Source organism: Homalodisca vitripennis, chromosome 1 (assembly GCF_021130785.1).
Source record: "Homalodisca vitripennis isolate AUS2020 chromosome 1, UT_GWSS_2.1, whole genome shotgun sequence".
Classification (NCBI taxonomy): domain Eukaryota; kingdom Metazoa; phylum Arthropoda; class Insecta; order Hemiptera; family Cicadellidae; genus Homalodisca; species Homalodisca vitripennis.
In genome coordinates, this window is record NC_060207.1 from 139,723,122 (window position 1) to 139,738,956 (window position 15,835).

At 32.7% G+C, this 15,835-nt stretch overlaps 1 protein-coding gene across 1 annotated transcript in view; it reads left to right on the forward strand.

Annotated features, from left to right (window-relative positions):
- Positions 1–3,057: 3,057 nt before the first annotated feature.
- The window catches only part of LOC124353467 (mitochondrial proton/calcium exchanger protein), a 47,170-nt gene continuing 34,392 nt past the window's right edge, over positions 3,058–15,835 (forward strand). Inside the window, exons 1-3 of the mRNA XM_046803311.1 lie at positions 3,058–3,080; positions 4,380–4,386; positions 14,013–14,150. Of these exons, the coding sequence (XP_046659267.1) occupies positions 3,058–3,080; positions 4,380–4,386; positions 14,013–14,150 (168 nt within the window). The remainder of the gene's footprint in view (positions 3,081–4,379; positions 4,387–14,012; positions 14,151–15,835) is intronic.

Genomic DNA, 15,835 nt, shown 5'->3' on the forward strand with positions numbered 1-15,835 from the left:
TATCAAATCAAATCTTTTATTTGCCATTTTAAATGGCATAAGGTTGGAGCTTTGCTCCTGTACTATATGACACATCCAGAACATCAACACTTACATCACTGGATATAAAGTCTTGATTTCTAGCCTGCTAGTAGCGTTTAAATATTAATTTTAATTTGGTTAAGTTCTATTTGAATTAGGAATTTTCTAGTTATTAAAGAGAAGAAAAAAAAAAACAAAATACAATTATAAATGTATCTTATATTGCTTACAAATAAATATGTATCAGAAAGCAAAACATGGGATCTGCCAATTCACTGAAAAAAGAAACAGGCAAACACAATTTTAAGGAAACTAAATTTAAATCTCAAAAACGTCATCTTACACCTCAAAAACTGTCCATCTACAACATATAACACACAATTCAACTTAGGAAAAAATCTCAACAACTGCACTCTCATCCTCGGAAAAATTCATCAACGTCAGCGTACAGCACAAAAATGGCTCTCCGTTGCTACAGCAACCATATTCGGATTCAGAATCAATGAATAAATGATTAGGCAGTCAAGAATAACGAATAGAGTGTAGCTGTTGTCTGACATTCAGTTAACATTCACATGCATTTTATCACAAAGTATAGCTTGTGAGGACGAAATATTTTATTTTGACATTTGTTGTCATACACGTTCAAAGGGTTAAAAAACAGTCTAAAATAGAATAGACTATATTTATTGCATTAACAATATATGTCATTAATGCCAACTTTTGACAGTATTTATCTCACAAACTAAATCCATTCTCTCGACTTTCCATACAGTAGTACACAGGCACACATTAATATACAAAATTCGTGGGATCAACCTCCACAATTACAACACTGCCGTGAATGCCAATCTCGAGTGTGCTCCATGAACTCACCAACTGATTAAAGAGCACAGAACACCAGGTGATGTTTTAACTGTGTTTAAATTTTTTTTTTATTGGTTTCAAAATTTAATGTTTCAGAGAGACTATTAATGAACTTGATTCCAGCCATTGAAGGGAGGTGTTCAAATGCTGCTATTTGGCTCAAAGGCGCTCCCCCTGTCTCTTGTCTCATATTTGTTGTGTACATCACTTCCCTGTCTCAACATACTGTCTCAATGTGTCCCTGTCTCAATGTTAATCCAGACCTAGTAGTGTCACAAAGCACATTATGTCCGGTGCAGAAATTGAACAGCTTAATTTAATATATTTCAAATCATTCATACTCTGTCAAAATCGAAAGGTGGCAATGTACTTGTATTAGCTAAAAATATTGACAATAACTTAAAAGTTAAACCAATAATCCTGCCAGTTATTAATAGTATATTGAAAGAAAAAATATTTTAGTGTTGTTTAGTACAAGTAAAACTTGACAATCTCACTTCTGTACTGGCAGATATGTACCGTACCGGTCACCTTTCGCATGTTTTGAAAATTTGTTTTTAGATAAATTTGATTTATTCTCTAGAAATTATATGCAAAAAATAAAGTTTACATGGCTATTGCTGGTCATATTAACAAAGATGTTTTGGTACTCTCCCCAGGTAATTTTAAACTAAAACAGATTTTGCATTCACACAAATTACACTCAATTATGGACTTTCCTTCAAGGGTATGCAATACATGAAGTAGTGCTATAGAACATTTTTTTAACCAAAATGGATAGGAAAAACTTAATACTTACAGGTTTAATAACAAATTTATCAGATCATAATGCACAATTAATTAAACTAATTTGTCCAAAAAAAAAGAAAATAGTTACATATTTAAGGATAATAAACAACTGTTTTCTGAAACGCTGAGAAAAGAGACCTGGATTGACATTTGAATGCATCTATAACAACAAAATTCAATGTGTTATAAAATATTTTTTATTTATTACTTTGACTTATATTTTATCAAGATAAAAAGTAGAGTTAAAGGTAAGAGCATGAAATGGATAACAAAAGAATTAATTGAAAAAAGAAAGGTATAGTTACCATGTGAAAATTAGTAAGAGAAGATCGGAAACAAAATGATAACTTTTTAAAATTGATAAAAATAGATTTTAAGAAAAATGTAAAATAAATTAAAAACTGTTATTACAGCAATTTAGTTAAGAATTCCAAAAATTTATGTAAAACTACATGGAAAATACTAAATAACAAAGTTGGTAATAAAAACAAAAATAATTGACCTCTTAGCAAATGTCAATGATGACCCAAAATAGAGTCTGCCAAAATATTAATAATTACTTTACTAGTGTAGTTGAAAAAATGTAGTTCCTAATAATTGTGTCAGTAGTAACCCCAACCCCTACAATTTTATATAAAAATCAGGTGATAGGAATCTTCCTTTTTCTCCTAAGCAAATTAGTTATGAGGAGTTAGACAAAATTACGCAGAATTTTTATAACAAATTATCCTGTGAACGAGACGACAGTCACTGCTGTAAGAACTTACTGCTCCATTAAATAAAATCTGCATTACTTACTGGCTCTTTTCATAGATAGATATTTCTTTCATTTATTAACTTGTCAACAGCATCTCAATTTTTACAAAATAATCTCCTTCCAAATGCATTAAAACAAAATTTATCAAATTTTCAACCTTGACAAAAGCCAAAATAAAAATATTATTTTTATGGCAGAAAACTTAGTAGAGGAAATAAATACAATTAAGTTTCTGGATTTATAAATTGATACGCATTTAAATTGACAAGAACACATCAATAAAGTTCTTCTTTAAATATCCTCTGGACTGTATGCACTATGTATAATGTTAAAAATAAGCAGTTTAGAAACATTAAAACAAATTTATTTTGCTTTTGTGCAATCTCATATATCATTTGGTTTATCCCCATATGGCGCAAAATCGAATAGTAACTTAAACCAAATTAAAATTTTACAAAAAAAGGCCATTAGAATAATATTAAAATTGTGTTTTCAGGATTCTGTATAGGAACATTTCTGATCATTACTGTTGTGCTAGCAGAGGGTTGATACTGATCCCTTGGGGCTTTTACAGGTTTAGAGTTAGAGTATACTAGCACCTATAACCCATATATACCCAGAATATGGAGAAAGATAAGCAGTTATTGTAACATACTGTTGTCCTAGCAGAGGGTCGATACTGATCCCTTGGGCTTTTTACAGGTTAGAGTTAGAGTATACTAGCACCTATAACCCATATATACCCAGAATCTGGAGAAGATAAGCAGTTATTGTAACATACTGTTGTCCTAGCAGAGGGTCGATACTGATCTCTTGGCTTATACAGGTTAAGGGCAATTTATACTAACTACGCAAAATGGGAAGTTTCCATAATTATTAAACAAGAAATAGTCAGCAACCAACTTATGATAGCCATAGACTTGAACTATACGCCAAGAAACCTAGCTATGCAGGAGTCAAGTTTTTAATCATTTGCCATGTGAGTTAAACTACGTAAATAATCAAAACATATTCCAAAATAAAATTAAAACATTTATAACTGGAAAACTTCATTAGAAGTTTTTTGTGTGGCTGATGGTGTTAACAGTTTAGTTTACTTACTAACCGTTTTGATTAAAGTACTTAATTTTCTGCTATTTTATGTACATATTAAATTGTATACATTAGAATAAGTTTGATGCTATTCATGTGCACTTTTGCTTTGATGAATAGGACATTTTGAATTGTGGGGAAGACTCCAGTAGAAAAAATAAATTAGAAAATATGGGTTAATGGCTTAGCAATATATGGGCTTGCTAACTTCATTATTGAAGGGAATTTCATTCCAACCATATGAGTTTTTTACAATCAATTGAACTAATATTGAGGACATATTTTCCATCTATTATTCCAAAAACAAACCCTCCTGTTATCTTATTTTGGAACTTTCATATAAATTTCTAAAGCAGCAAGGTTAATCAAAAAAATTGCTTGTACTCCCAATTTCTGAAAAAGATTTATTGAAATATATAGATATGAGTAACGGGTCTTCAATGTTACACTCATCAACACTTATTTCTTGGCAAGTACCATAATTTGTGTTTGCATTTCATATATCTTGTTGTACTATAGACCAAGCTGACTTGCTTTCATTAGTTGAATTGTGCATAATTTGTTTCTCAGCATCTCTTATCTGTTTACTGTACTCAGATTTACATTGTTTAAAATAATTTTGAAAACTCAGAATTGTTACATTTGGCTATTTTAACCAGCTATCTTTTAACCTTGCTTGACTCCTTTAATTCTTCAGTGATTTTTTCCTGATTACTTTGAAAATTAACTTTAAAAGTACTGATTGGGAAACAATCTATATATAAATGAATATTTGTCAATATGGCCTATATAGAATTGTTAACAATAATTTGACCGATCATTATGAAAATTTGTATGTATATATATTTTCCACAGAGAAGGTTTATATACTATGCCCATTGATATAACTCACTGACAGACAGCACTGCAAAAGATACAAGTTTTCAAAGGCCCCTGCCCACTACAAACTGCTATTACGAGAGTTACGTATATGAAATAGCCAAACACTATTTGAAGGCAGTTATTGAGTTATATGATGTATATTTGTATTCAAGATAAATTTCTGGTTGAACTTAACCTTTTCCACTACCACTGGGACATCATATTGTCCCGAGAGAAATAAAAAAAAAATATGGACACTAAAATGATGCTAAATTTGAAGGGCAATTTATGTTAATAAGTCCACTACAGGTGGGTAATTTTTCAACTTTGCTGTATTGGCACAGATAACTTGCTGGAGCACTCAGTTTTTATTGTTCACTGTTGTTTTGTTCTGACCATGTGGTTGCACTTTTAGGAGGTTTAATGGTAGTGTTGTTGATATTTTTTGCTAATGTGACTGTTTAATTCAATATAGTGGAGTTAATTATTTGTTGTCCCTAATAGCTACAGATAAAACCGGTACTGTATATACAATCAATTTGTTTAATATTGATTTTATTTCATGTGAAAAACCTTGTTTAATTTGCCATAAAGTTCTTTGTCTTTTTTTGTGCTGGGGACAGAACAGGTGTCCCCCAGTGGTGATTTCAGTGCGGGACATATACGTCCCAGTGTAGTGGTAGGTACCATGTCGCATTTAAATAGTAAATGACATAAAGTAGTTTTTGCTAGAGTTTCCTCCTTCAAGTGAACCTGCTAGACCTTCGGAAGGATGATTTGATGTATGATAGCGACAAAGACCGCTGACTATAAACCGATGCTGACCTTAGTTCTGGTAAAGTGTGAATTGTGAACAGTTTTTTTTTTAGCTGACAGTGATAATGACGTTCACCAATCTGATTCTTCCCGAAAAAAAGTGGAATGACCGCTTCTGAAAATCCAGCTGCTGCAAAAAACCATGATGGATGCTGATGGACGGTGGGCAGGTTACTATATCTATGATCCTGGCGAAGGGAACTTAAGCTAACCAGCCGGACGACTGTCGATAACAGTACATCAGGCCACTTGCAGATTCTGATGAAAGAACAGGTCCACCATCCCTCAGGCCCCAGAAAACTAACACAGAAGAATAGAACGTGAACTAGGTAAAATAAATAAGCCTTGTATGGTATCGAGAGACCAAAAATTCAATTTGGAATAAGGTAAAACAAAAAACTTTTAAACACTATGAAAAATCCTTGCCAAATAAAATGTTAGGCCCTATAATTTTAGCTAAAATCAACAGAGGTTCAAAGGAAATGACAGTATTTTTGGAAAGTTTTTCCCCTAAAAGCCTCTTTTTATGTACATATCCGCACTGCACAAATGACAAGAATTAATACATACTTGACAAAAACAAAAGAAGAAAAAAAAAATAGTAGCTAAGACAAATTAAAAATCATGAGAATAATGGGGTTATGGTAATAGGCTGCGTTCTCATCATGTGCTACAATCGCTTACCAAACATATCTGACCAACTGGTCCATGAGCAAGGAATCCATGGGGAAATGTAAAGCTATAAAGAAAGCTATATCAAGGAAGCAGTTGGTTTCAGTTAGTTATGATGAGTCGAAGCTGTTAATTCAACCATGCCCAAACCAAACCTGAGATTGCTAACCAAGACTGTTATATGTTAGGAATGAATTAGTATTATACTTGTTTGAAACATACTATTTTTTTCCTAAGGCAAGAACAGAAGCAACATTTCAAAGCATATAGATGAAATCAATGTGCTAAGATTCAAGAGGTAAGGGATCGACCATTCGAAAACAATATGTTCCCCCCTAGAAACCCCATAAAGTGAGGTGGCATAAAAATCTGGGAAAGTGTGTTGGCGATATCTGACACTGGGCTATTGGGCTATGACTTTCAATTGTTTATGCAGGTCAAGATCATGAAAAAGTGGGACGTTAACCATATAGGTGAAAGTAGTTTGTATGTGGCAAACTTTATCCGTACAAACTGGTAAGAGGTGACAAGGGAAGGAAGTTGTGCTGTCATTTGATCCGTTATTTTCACCTCGGGTTCCAAAGTATCTGTTATGTGAAACACGCCATCCTAGTGACGCAACTTAGGCATCGGGAACAGGGTAAATGTGCCTAAGTTTTGAAAATAAACATATAAAAATATGAGAGTGAATTTTGTAATTGTTGGAAGGAAGGTGTAGTAGCAAGTGTCATGGAAGGATTCTAAGCAGTTTGTTGTCCCTGATTAACTTTACACTCAGGACACTTGTGACAACAGTCAAGAGAATGCAACAAAATGGAGAAAGAAAGGTTGTTACACTGCCCTGAAGCTATTGCCTTATACAACTGAAATAATGGGAGGAGTTGAAATTTTCTGATCAAAAAGTAGGTGTGTACGATTTTGATAGGAAGTCAAAAAAATGGTGGAAAAAAGTTGTTCTATAAACTTCTTCTAACATCAGTTGTCAACGCATGGATTGGTTAAGAAGTTCAACACAGGAAAACGTTCTCCTTCTGACGTTCATGGTGCCTCTAGCGGAACAGCTGCTCACCGAAGGATCAACAAATACTTCAGTCAAAAGAAGAGCTAGCATTGGAAGAACATCAAAAGAGAGTGAAAACAATGTCAAAACGTCGGTACTCATTTGCCTGTGGAAGGACAGACCAGAAGAAGATGCAAGCGCTGCTCGGATCACCAGACAGAAAAACGAACAAAAACCATGTGCGCCAGAATGTGACCTCCCACTATAGGAAAACGTGTTTTTTTCAATATATCACACTTAATTATGTAAAATGTAACTCTTCACGTAATTGTTACAATTTATTGGAATTGATTTTTCTTTTTATTTGTTGTAGATATACAAAGTGTTTGAATAAATTACTAATTATTATTTACCTTATTGTTACCAATTACATACTTGTGTATAACTACCAGTGGGACATATGTGTCCCCGTGTTCATATACCAATGGGACACATATGACCCCAGCAAAAAAAAAATTAAAAAATTCTGTAAAAAATAGTAAACGTTACAAAAAAAATCTGAAAAAAATAATTGCTTGCATAATTTGATATAACGAATTAATTAAAATCAAAATTTCAAAAATAGAAAAGTGTGTAGGTGAAAGGGTTAAAGCTTAGAGTGTTAGACCACTTTATTAACATTGTACACTTAATACGTGTACAATGGCTATAAACATACTCCGATATTCTTGATCGTGGCAACAAGGCAAACTTTACATCAGCGTTGGAAGTATATACATTCACTTGAATCAAAAGTGCACATACATGGTAAAAGCTTACGAAAAGTTGTGTGAAACAGCTAAGTTTGATTAAATTGGCATACTAATACAATTTATTTTAAGAGCCCCATTACTTATTTTTGTGACATGAATACAATGCATATGTCTCTTGCTGCACATTTCTTAAACATTTTACAAGGCTATTCTAATTCATGAATCATCCAAGTCATTATAATTCTTTTTTCTAAAATTATCTATTCTAGTTTATATAAACTGCTTTTTTTTTTCTATTTTGTAAGGTATAAACAGATAAACTTAACTCCAGGATTTGAATAGAAATTTTAATTTATTTATAAATTTTTAAGCGCATTACAAATACATTTAATCAATCTAGTAATTCTAGCTGTCCTCTTTAAAAAATTGGTTTACAGTTGAATGACAAATTTATATTATTTTTTTAAATTTTCTAATATGCTTAAATTTGATACTGCACTCAGAATGAAATACTCCAGGGACTTGATGAAGCTATGTGTGTGTGGTGTCCCATTAAACAAATCTCGTGGCAGAAGGTGTTCTCAGGTGAGCAGTCTTTATATTTGTGTCAAGTGTTTAATTTGAAAATTTACTATATAAAATCCTTCGATAAGAGTTTTGTAACGGGCATCATCCCATTCCAAAGCAGACTACTACCTTGAAAATTTCTATTTTTTAAATAAACCACATGCAACCGTGAATTATTCACCATACAGCTGAAATGCAGTGAACGTAGGCAGTGTGTTTTACACTTCTTTAACTGTTTACTGGCTTAGCTATACATGAACTTGCTAACTTCCTTATTGCTAGGAATTTCATCACAACCAAAGGTGTTTTATCTTTCCCCCCCCCCACCCCCCCCCCCCCCCACCCCCCCCCCCCCCCACCCCCCCCCCCCCCCACCCCCCCCCCCCCCCACCCCCCCCCCCCCCCACCCCCCCCACGTTCAGCTGGTGCGTTGCTTTGTTGTACTTCTGTGTTTTACCCCTATATTTCTCCAAACACAAAAATTCAACAAAAACAAAAATTACCAAACAAAAACTAAACTCTTTATTAAAAAAAAACACACAAAACTTGTTTTTATTCTTGAGCGCTGATGTCAACGAAAGAAAAACATCCCTCAAGATAGTACCTATCAGTAAAATATCAAATTCTAGAGGGGCTGATCAGAAATATAAATTGAATTGTAATGGAAAGGCAATTATGTACCGTGCAAAAAACTTAAATAATCATGTGATGCCTCGCGGCCTGCCGTAATCGGGATTCTCGAGAAAGATAATATAACAGTGACAACAATACCAATCACAATACCTGGAAATGCTTGTTGATTGATGGAATGTTAGTTCTGTTACTCAACTACATTGTTTTATAACGTTCTAAGTTCATTGAAAAAAGATTAAGTGAATCTGACTCCATTAAAAATTGATAATCTTTGTAAGTTTGTAATTTTGTAATTAAAGAGTTGTTTTTTTGTTCTATCATGTTTGTTTCTATAAATTTGTATTTTTGTGTTCTTCATACTGGTGTGGTTGGTATAATCCCAAAGTACCGATTTATTTTAGTATAGTGTCAAATATTGATTTGTGAATATAGTGTAACATTACATACAACTTACAAAAACTGTGCCCGGGTCACATTTACTGAAAAAAATCACAACTGGACTTCTATATAAGGTAGGCTTTTGGAATTTTGTAATTAGGTTAAGAGGTAGATATAGTTTACTGGGATATAACAGGAAATCAGCATAAATGTTTTTTGAAACCACTTATTTGTGCTAAAAAAACTTTTTTGAAAATTTAATTTATTTTTCTTAATTTTTATTTTTTTTATAAGTTTAAATTACATTTATGCAACTACAATTTACCAAATGATCAAGGGCATTTCATAAGCAAAATAATGGTAAAGAAATCATCAATATCTATTAAAAAATATAAAAAATTTATGATTCATTTTGTGAAAGCTTGCAAAACTGCTGAAAATGCCCTTGGCGTTTCTGGGTAGTACTTTTGAAAAATAGGCTGGCGTGCAAAGGGATAATTAAAGGTGATTGACAGCTGAAAAAAACATTTTGCACAACCCAATAATGACTGATCTTCAAAGGGGTTTAGTTTTAGTGCAGGTATACTGTGCAATACGATCTTTTTCGACTAATTACAACCCAACAGTTTATTCTATAAATTATTAGTTTGTTTACAAATATTTATAAAAGATTACTCTCTTTCCTGACAAAAATGGAAGTTCTATTTGAAAGTTACATATAATAACAGTCAAGCTGATTAAAAATCCAAACACCACCTGACTGTGATATGTTTTGTTTCTTGTATGTTTCATATTACAACAGATATTTAGCTTTTGTTTGCTCATTTTAAAAACTAAGATCATTTGAAATTAGTTTTTTATGTAATGTTCACTATGTACTTGATGAGACAGTTTACATTAGTTACAAATTTTGTCCAATGCTACATGGTTTTTGTTTTTGCCACTCAACAGTTAAGGTTTTGTTCTGAATGCTATTGTTAAATATTTTTATTAAAAGTTAAGTTTTAAACAATTAGTATAGTTTGAAATTTCTGTTAATTTATTCTGTAAAACTTATAAATCTCAAACAATTAAAAATTATATTTATTTTTCAATCAACAAGGTGTTATTTTTAACACAAAGTTTTGTTATGTAAATGAGTTTTATTAGCTCTTGGAGGGTTAAGTAAGTTGGTACTGAGATTTCTGTTTAGTCAGTTAATACTATTTAGGCTTAAATACATGACTTGTTCTTCTTCTCTTAGTTATGGTTAAACATATTTTGTTGGCAGGGAGCATGTTAGGTAGAAAGCAGGTGTCAGATAACATCCTAACTGTTGTATTGTAGGAGATTTCTGTTTAGTCAGTTAATACTATTTAGGCTTAAAATACATGACTTGTTCTTCTTCTCTTGGTTATGATTAAACATATTTTGTTGGCAGGGAGCATGTTAGATAGAAAGCAGGTGTCAGATAACATCCTAACTGTTGTATTGTAGGAGATTTCTGTTTAGTCAGTTAATACTATTTAGGCTTAAAATACATGACTTGTTCTTCTTCTCTTAGTTATGGTTAAACATATTTTGTTGGCAGGGAGCATGTTAGATAGAAAGCAGGTGTCAGATAACATCCTAACTGTTGTATTGTAGGAGATTTCAATATGACAAATATTGCTATAAATAATATTGTGAAATTCATGAAATTGAACATGAAACATTTCTCAAATTATGTTTTGGACACATGACTCTGATACTAAATGTTCACTACTATAAGAGTTTTTCACATGAAAGTTATTGGAGGTTTCCCATGAACTTCATGAGAGGTCATGAAAGCATATAAAAAATTACTTAGAATATTTGATTCTATTGGGCTCAATTCAGATTTTTAGATATTCCATGGCGTGTGCAAATTGTTGTATAAAATGTTGTTATATCTTGTGAATTTTCATGGTGTGATTAAAAAAATTGTGTTTAAGTGAACACAACTGGTCGAAGGATATATAACATTTTCAAGTCACAGTTCCAAGTACTTAATTTCATTGTTAGTATTTCTAATGGTTTCAAAGGTATACTGTGGAGGTTTTTAAAACCACACTTGTGATGTGACTATCAGAGATATAGGAGTAATCATCAATAAATTTCAGTTTTGTAATGACAGTGATTAGTAGTAATAATAGTAATTAAGTGATGAACTAAGCCTTGATGTTTACAGATTAGGGGTTTTTCCCACTTGAAACTATTTTACTAGCAATTATATGAAAAGTTATGTGTGACTACATAGAAAATGTGAATTTGGTGTATTAATAATGTAAGATTTAATGTTAAAAAAGTTATTATTTGTCATTATAAGTATTTTTTTCCAAGATAACCCAATATGTGTAGCCTGTTCATAAATGCAATACCTGTGTTTAATTTTAATACATAGCTCTTTTACTGATTTGCTCTGAACAGAATGTAGTGTCTTACAGAGATAAGATAAGCCCCTGTTTGTGGTTGAATTGATAGATAGTAATCCAGCCTTTGCTTGAAGTCTTAACAAGTATAAGTAATGGTCTTTCTCAAGAAAACATAAACATAATTTATTATGATTTAGTGATAAAAATCATGACAAAAGATATTTCTTATCCATCTTAAATGTTTTTTACATTTCTATTTAAAGTATAAATGCTACTTCTATATAATTTGAAAAATATAAAAAATAACCAAACCTAGAAAATAATATATTAATTTTTTAAGGATTAAAAAAATTGTTTCTGAGATCAGAATGACATTTTGTTTAAAATGTGTCATTTTCAGGTTAGAAGTAAATAGAACGTATGTTGGCAAATGCTTTGTTTTCCATCTCATATGTATTAGTTATGTGGGAAAATATTGTTAGTTTAAAAACTGACTAAGCTGCAGCACTGAAATTTGAAACATCCTTAAGCATGATTCCACAAAAATAATGTAATTTGCAATATCAAAGTGGCAAAAGAATTCAGCGTATTATACCTAATTTCATGGAAAGTGGTGATTTTTTAAATATTACTCAATAAGTTAATAAAAGCTTATTTAATCACATAATCAGTATTTCAAAGTGTATTTAAATCTCTTAAAGACTGATTGACTCATGTTTTTCTTAACAAATCTTAATCCTGTATACTGTAATACCAGTAGGTTTAAATATCTTTTAAATGTTCTCAACAATGTAATCTAACTGCACTTTTTTGTCACATGATTAGTAATTATGGACCTAGGCCGGTATTGGCCGAAGGTAACTAGTGACGCAACTGGGGGCATTTTAGTGACGCCACATTGACTGCAGCCAAATTATGAGCTACTGGTTTATATTACTTAAAGTATGGCATTAAAGTAGCAAAAATGGTGATTAAACAAAGAACTTATGCTAGTGTTCTGTGTATGAAAAAAAGAAGAGTCAAGAAAACCTTTAGTACTTGATGTTTTGTAAAAATGTTGGGATCCTACTGTCCCAATTTGCTGGGTTTTTCTAAATTTCAAAAATAAAATCTTCTGTATTTACCTTATTGTCGATTAATTAAGATTTTAATGTTAATAATTCCCTAGCCATTTTTAGCTTCTAATATGTCAAAAGGTCTCAATTTAGTATAATGCAAGCATGAGAGTAATTTTGAAGTTAGGAAAGCAAACAATAAAGCAGACGAGTATACTTGGGAGAAAGAGAGAGAAACAGCACTGATTTTGCATTTGTGCAAAGAAATAGTGGTGTCATCAGTGAGTCTGGTTTACTGGCTGCATTTATAATGTCACAGATCATTGCTGACCAACACAATATCAGGTATGTGGCCGAGCTCGGCAACCATCCGTCACCATATTAACGTATTGCCTTCAGCTAATAGGGCAACATTTTATACAATGACCCAAAAATCCACTGGCAACTAGTTGTTACCCTCAGCTAATAGCAGTCTTATGTTTTGTACCACAATACTTATTTTAAATAGTTATATAATTATTTGTGCAATGTAAAGCTAATAAAATAGATTTTCACAAGACCGTACAAGCATTGTTCTAATAAAAATAATATAAAATTTTAAAATGATGGAACTTTTAAACCAAAATTCCAAACAAAAAATAATGTTAATCCTCTAGAAACTGGGCACTTTAGCGCAGAAGACTAGCCTAGGACACAGTGGCTTAAAGCACTTTTTTTAGTGCTCTACATAGATTGTTCTTAAAACCTTATTACTGAAGCTAGAACAATATATTATTGTCTTTTAATGTACTATAAGATAAACATATTCAATCAAAGCCTTAATAATTTTTATTCAAAACGTACTAAAACCTTTTGTAGAATAAATGTTGTAGGAAAGGCCTGTGAAAATTTTCATGAAAGTTGACAGATAAATATAAAAAGCATAGCCTACATTATTTTCCAAAACATAGAAAAATCAATGTACATCATATTCTTGTCTTGTGTAAGTTTGGACAGTACAGGCTCTATTCTGTAGGCATTTGGACTTTTATGCCTTTTATATTGCTTTTTGAGATGACAAACCACCACACTAGACCTCTCTATCCGTTTGCATAACAAAAATAAAGCAATATTATGAAACATTCTCATATGAGGATATTGATGTTTCTCACAGAACATGATGACATCTTAAGGGGCCAAAGGGTTAATTTAAACTGTTAGTAAGTATAGAAAAGTATGAACATTTCTTTAATTGGTCATGCAGCCAATTAATTTATAATTATTAAAAATATTTTAGTAACTCAGATCCATTAACCATTCAGCTATCTACTTATTACTATATATCGTGAAAATTAAAAATGTTTATCTAAACTAGTTGTTACAAGATATCCATTGTTACAGGAGGATAAATTCAAACAGTCTCTGAAAGTGAAACTGGAGATGGCTAAATTTCTGCAGCAGACTCTGGATGAGATGGCAGTCACTGGTAAAGGACACAGTTCAAAGGCAGCCAAAGATTTTGTTGAGTTTTTCGAAAAGGTAGAGTAGCTTATGTATATTAGCTTATAGAACAACCTGAAGGATTTAACCTAAATAAAAAAATTACTAAGCACTGAAAGTAATAAACAACATCAAAATATGGAATAGACTTTGTCGTTACGTATTAGATATTTTGATTTCTCACTCTGCAGGTCAAAGGCATCGGCCATATATAAAATCTTGATATGTAGAATACCACATTGTTCTGTATTCAGACGGTGGATTATAAAGGCAGTAAAATTTATAGCATGACACATACATTGTATTGACTCTTCTAAAAATAGTAGACTTTTAAAATAAAATTGGAATGACAGGGTGCCACCCGACCGGGAATAAGCCGGAAAATTTCAAAAACAATTTTTCCGTCTCCAAGAACTTATAAAATCAAGACATAATTTGACAGCTTCTTCTCAAAACATTGTATTTTACGCGACGTGGTTTGTGAAATTGTGAATAAAGATCGACATATGTTCGTGAGTTCCATTTGACGCCGGTTTACCTAAGGTTACCTCCACTTGTGTAGTGGAGTTTATCTTAGTTAGTTCTACTCCTGTGCCGCGGTAAGCCTCCGTCCCCTTCCCCCAAAAAATATGTAACAATGCATTGGATAGTTAAAATCGGCCGACCGACCGTTTCGGACTTTGGCACTAAACGAGTGGTACGCTTTAAGCGGTAAAGCAGCAGAGCGGTAGTGTTGTCCAACTCTTATTCTTGAGTGAAAATAGTGTTTTGAAAAGACGTGTGTTAGATAGATAGCACAGGCCTAAAATGTACAGTTATAAACAGGCTTAAGTGTTTGGTTCGTTGAATAATACAATGTTTGATGGTTTTATAAGAGATGCAACCCGGTTTTTTGAGTACACCAGAATGTCAGTTGAATTTATAAAGCTTGATAAGATAACTTTTGGAGAAGAAAGTAGTGTGTTAGTTACAACAAGTAACACGTCGAGAAGGGGGCGTTTGCGTCATGTTGCACAGCAATGACAGAATGAGCTGAGGGGTGGGCTGCAGGAGAAACATTTAATGTCTAGAATTGGCGGTGGATAAGCGCCATCGTGTGGTACTGCCCTGCTGCTAACGACTGCCTTGGTTAGTGTTGAGTGTTCCCCATATGTACAACACAAACATTAAACTTTAAGTCCCCACCCAATCTAGCACTTACCACCCACCTCTAACCGCTTGTATCACGGCCAAGGCCTCGGTTGGTCTATGAACGATTGCTCCTCACACACATTCCAATTGTCATCAAATTACATAGGTTAAAACAAAGAGTGACATCATGTTTTGATATCACTGTCACATCCAAATCTCGACCGAACTGCGTTTACACCGGCAAAAAAAATGGTGCAAGTTTTGTGTTGACTATAAAAATTGGTCTAAACGGGCACAAGAGCTCTCGTGAGCACTGCCTCAATCAGTGTCGGACAGTTGGTAACAAGAACTGGAGAACAGTGTTGGCTATTAAAATTTCAATTATAAACATTGCAGAGACATCATTGCCGTGTGTGAACAAAATTCGTCTTGACCCCTGGAAAAACCAGCGTTACAACTGTAGCAAGTACTTGCAACAGTTCTCGTGAGTAAAATTGCTTATCTTGATCACATTATGCTAAAGTAGTTATGCAAATTCTCTTGCAACTTTACTTACCAGTGTAAACGCAACTTAATATTGTTGCCAGTCTACA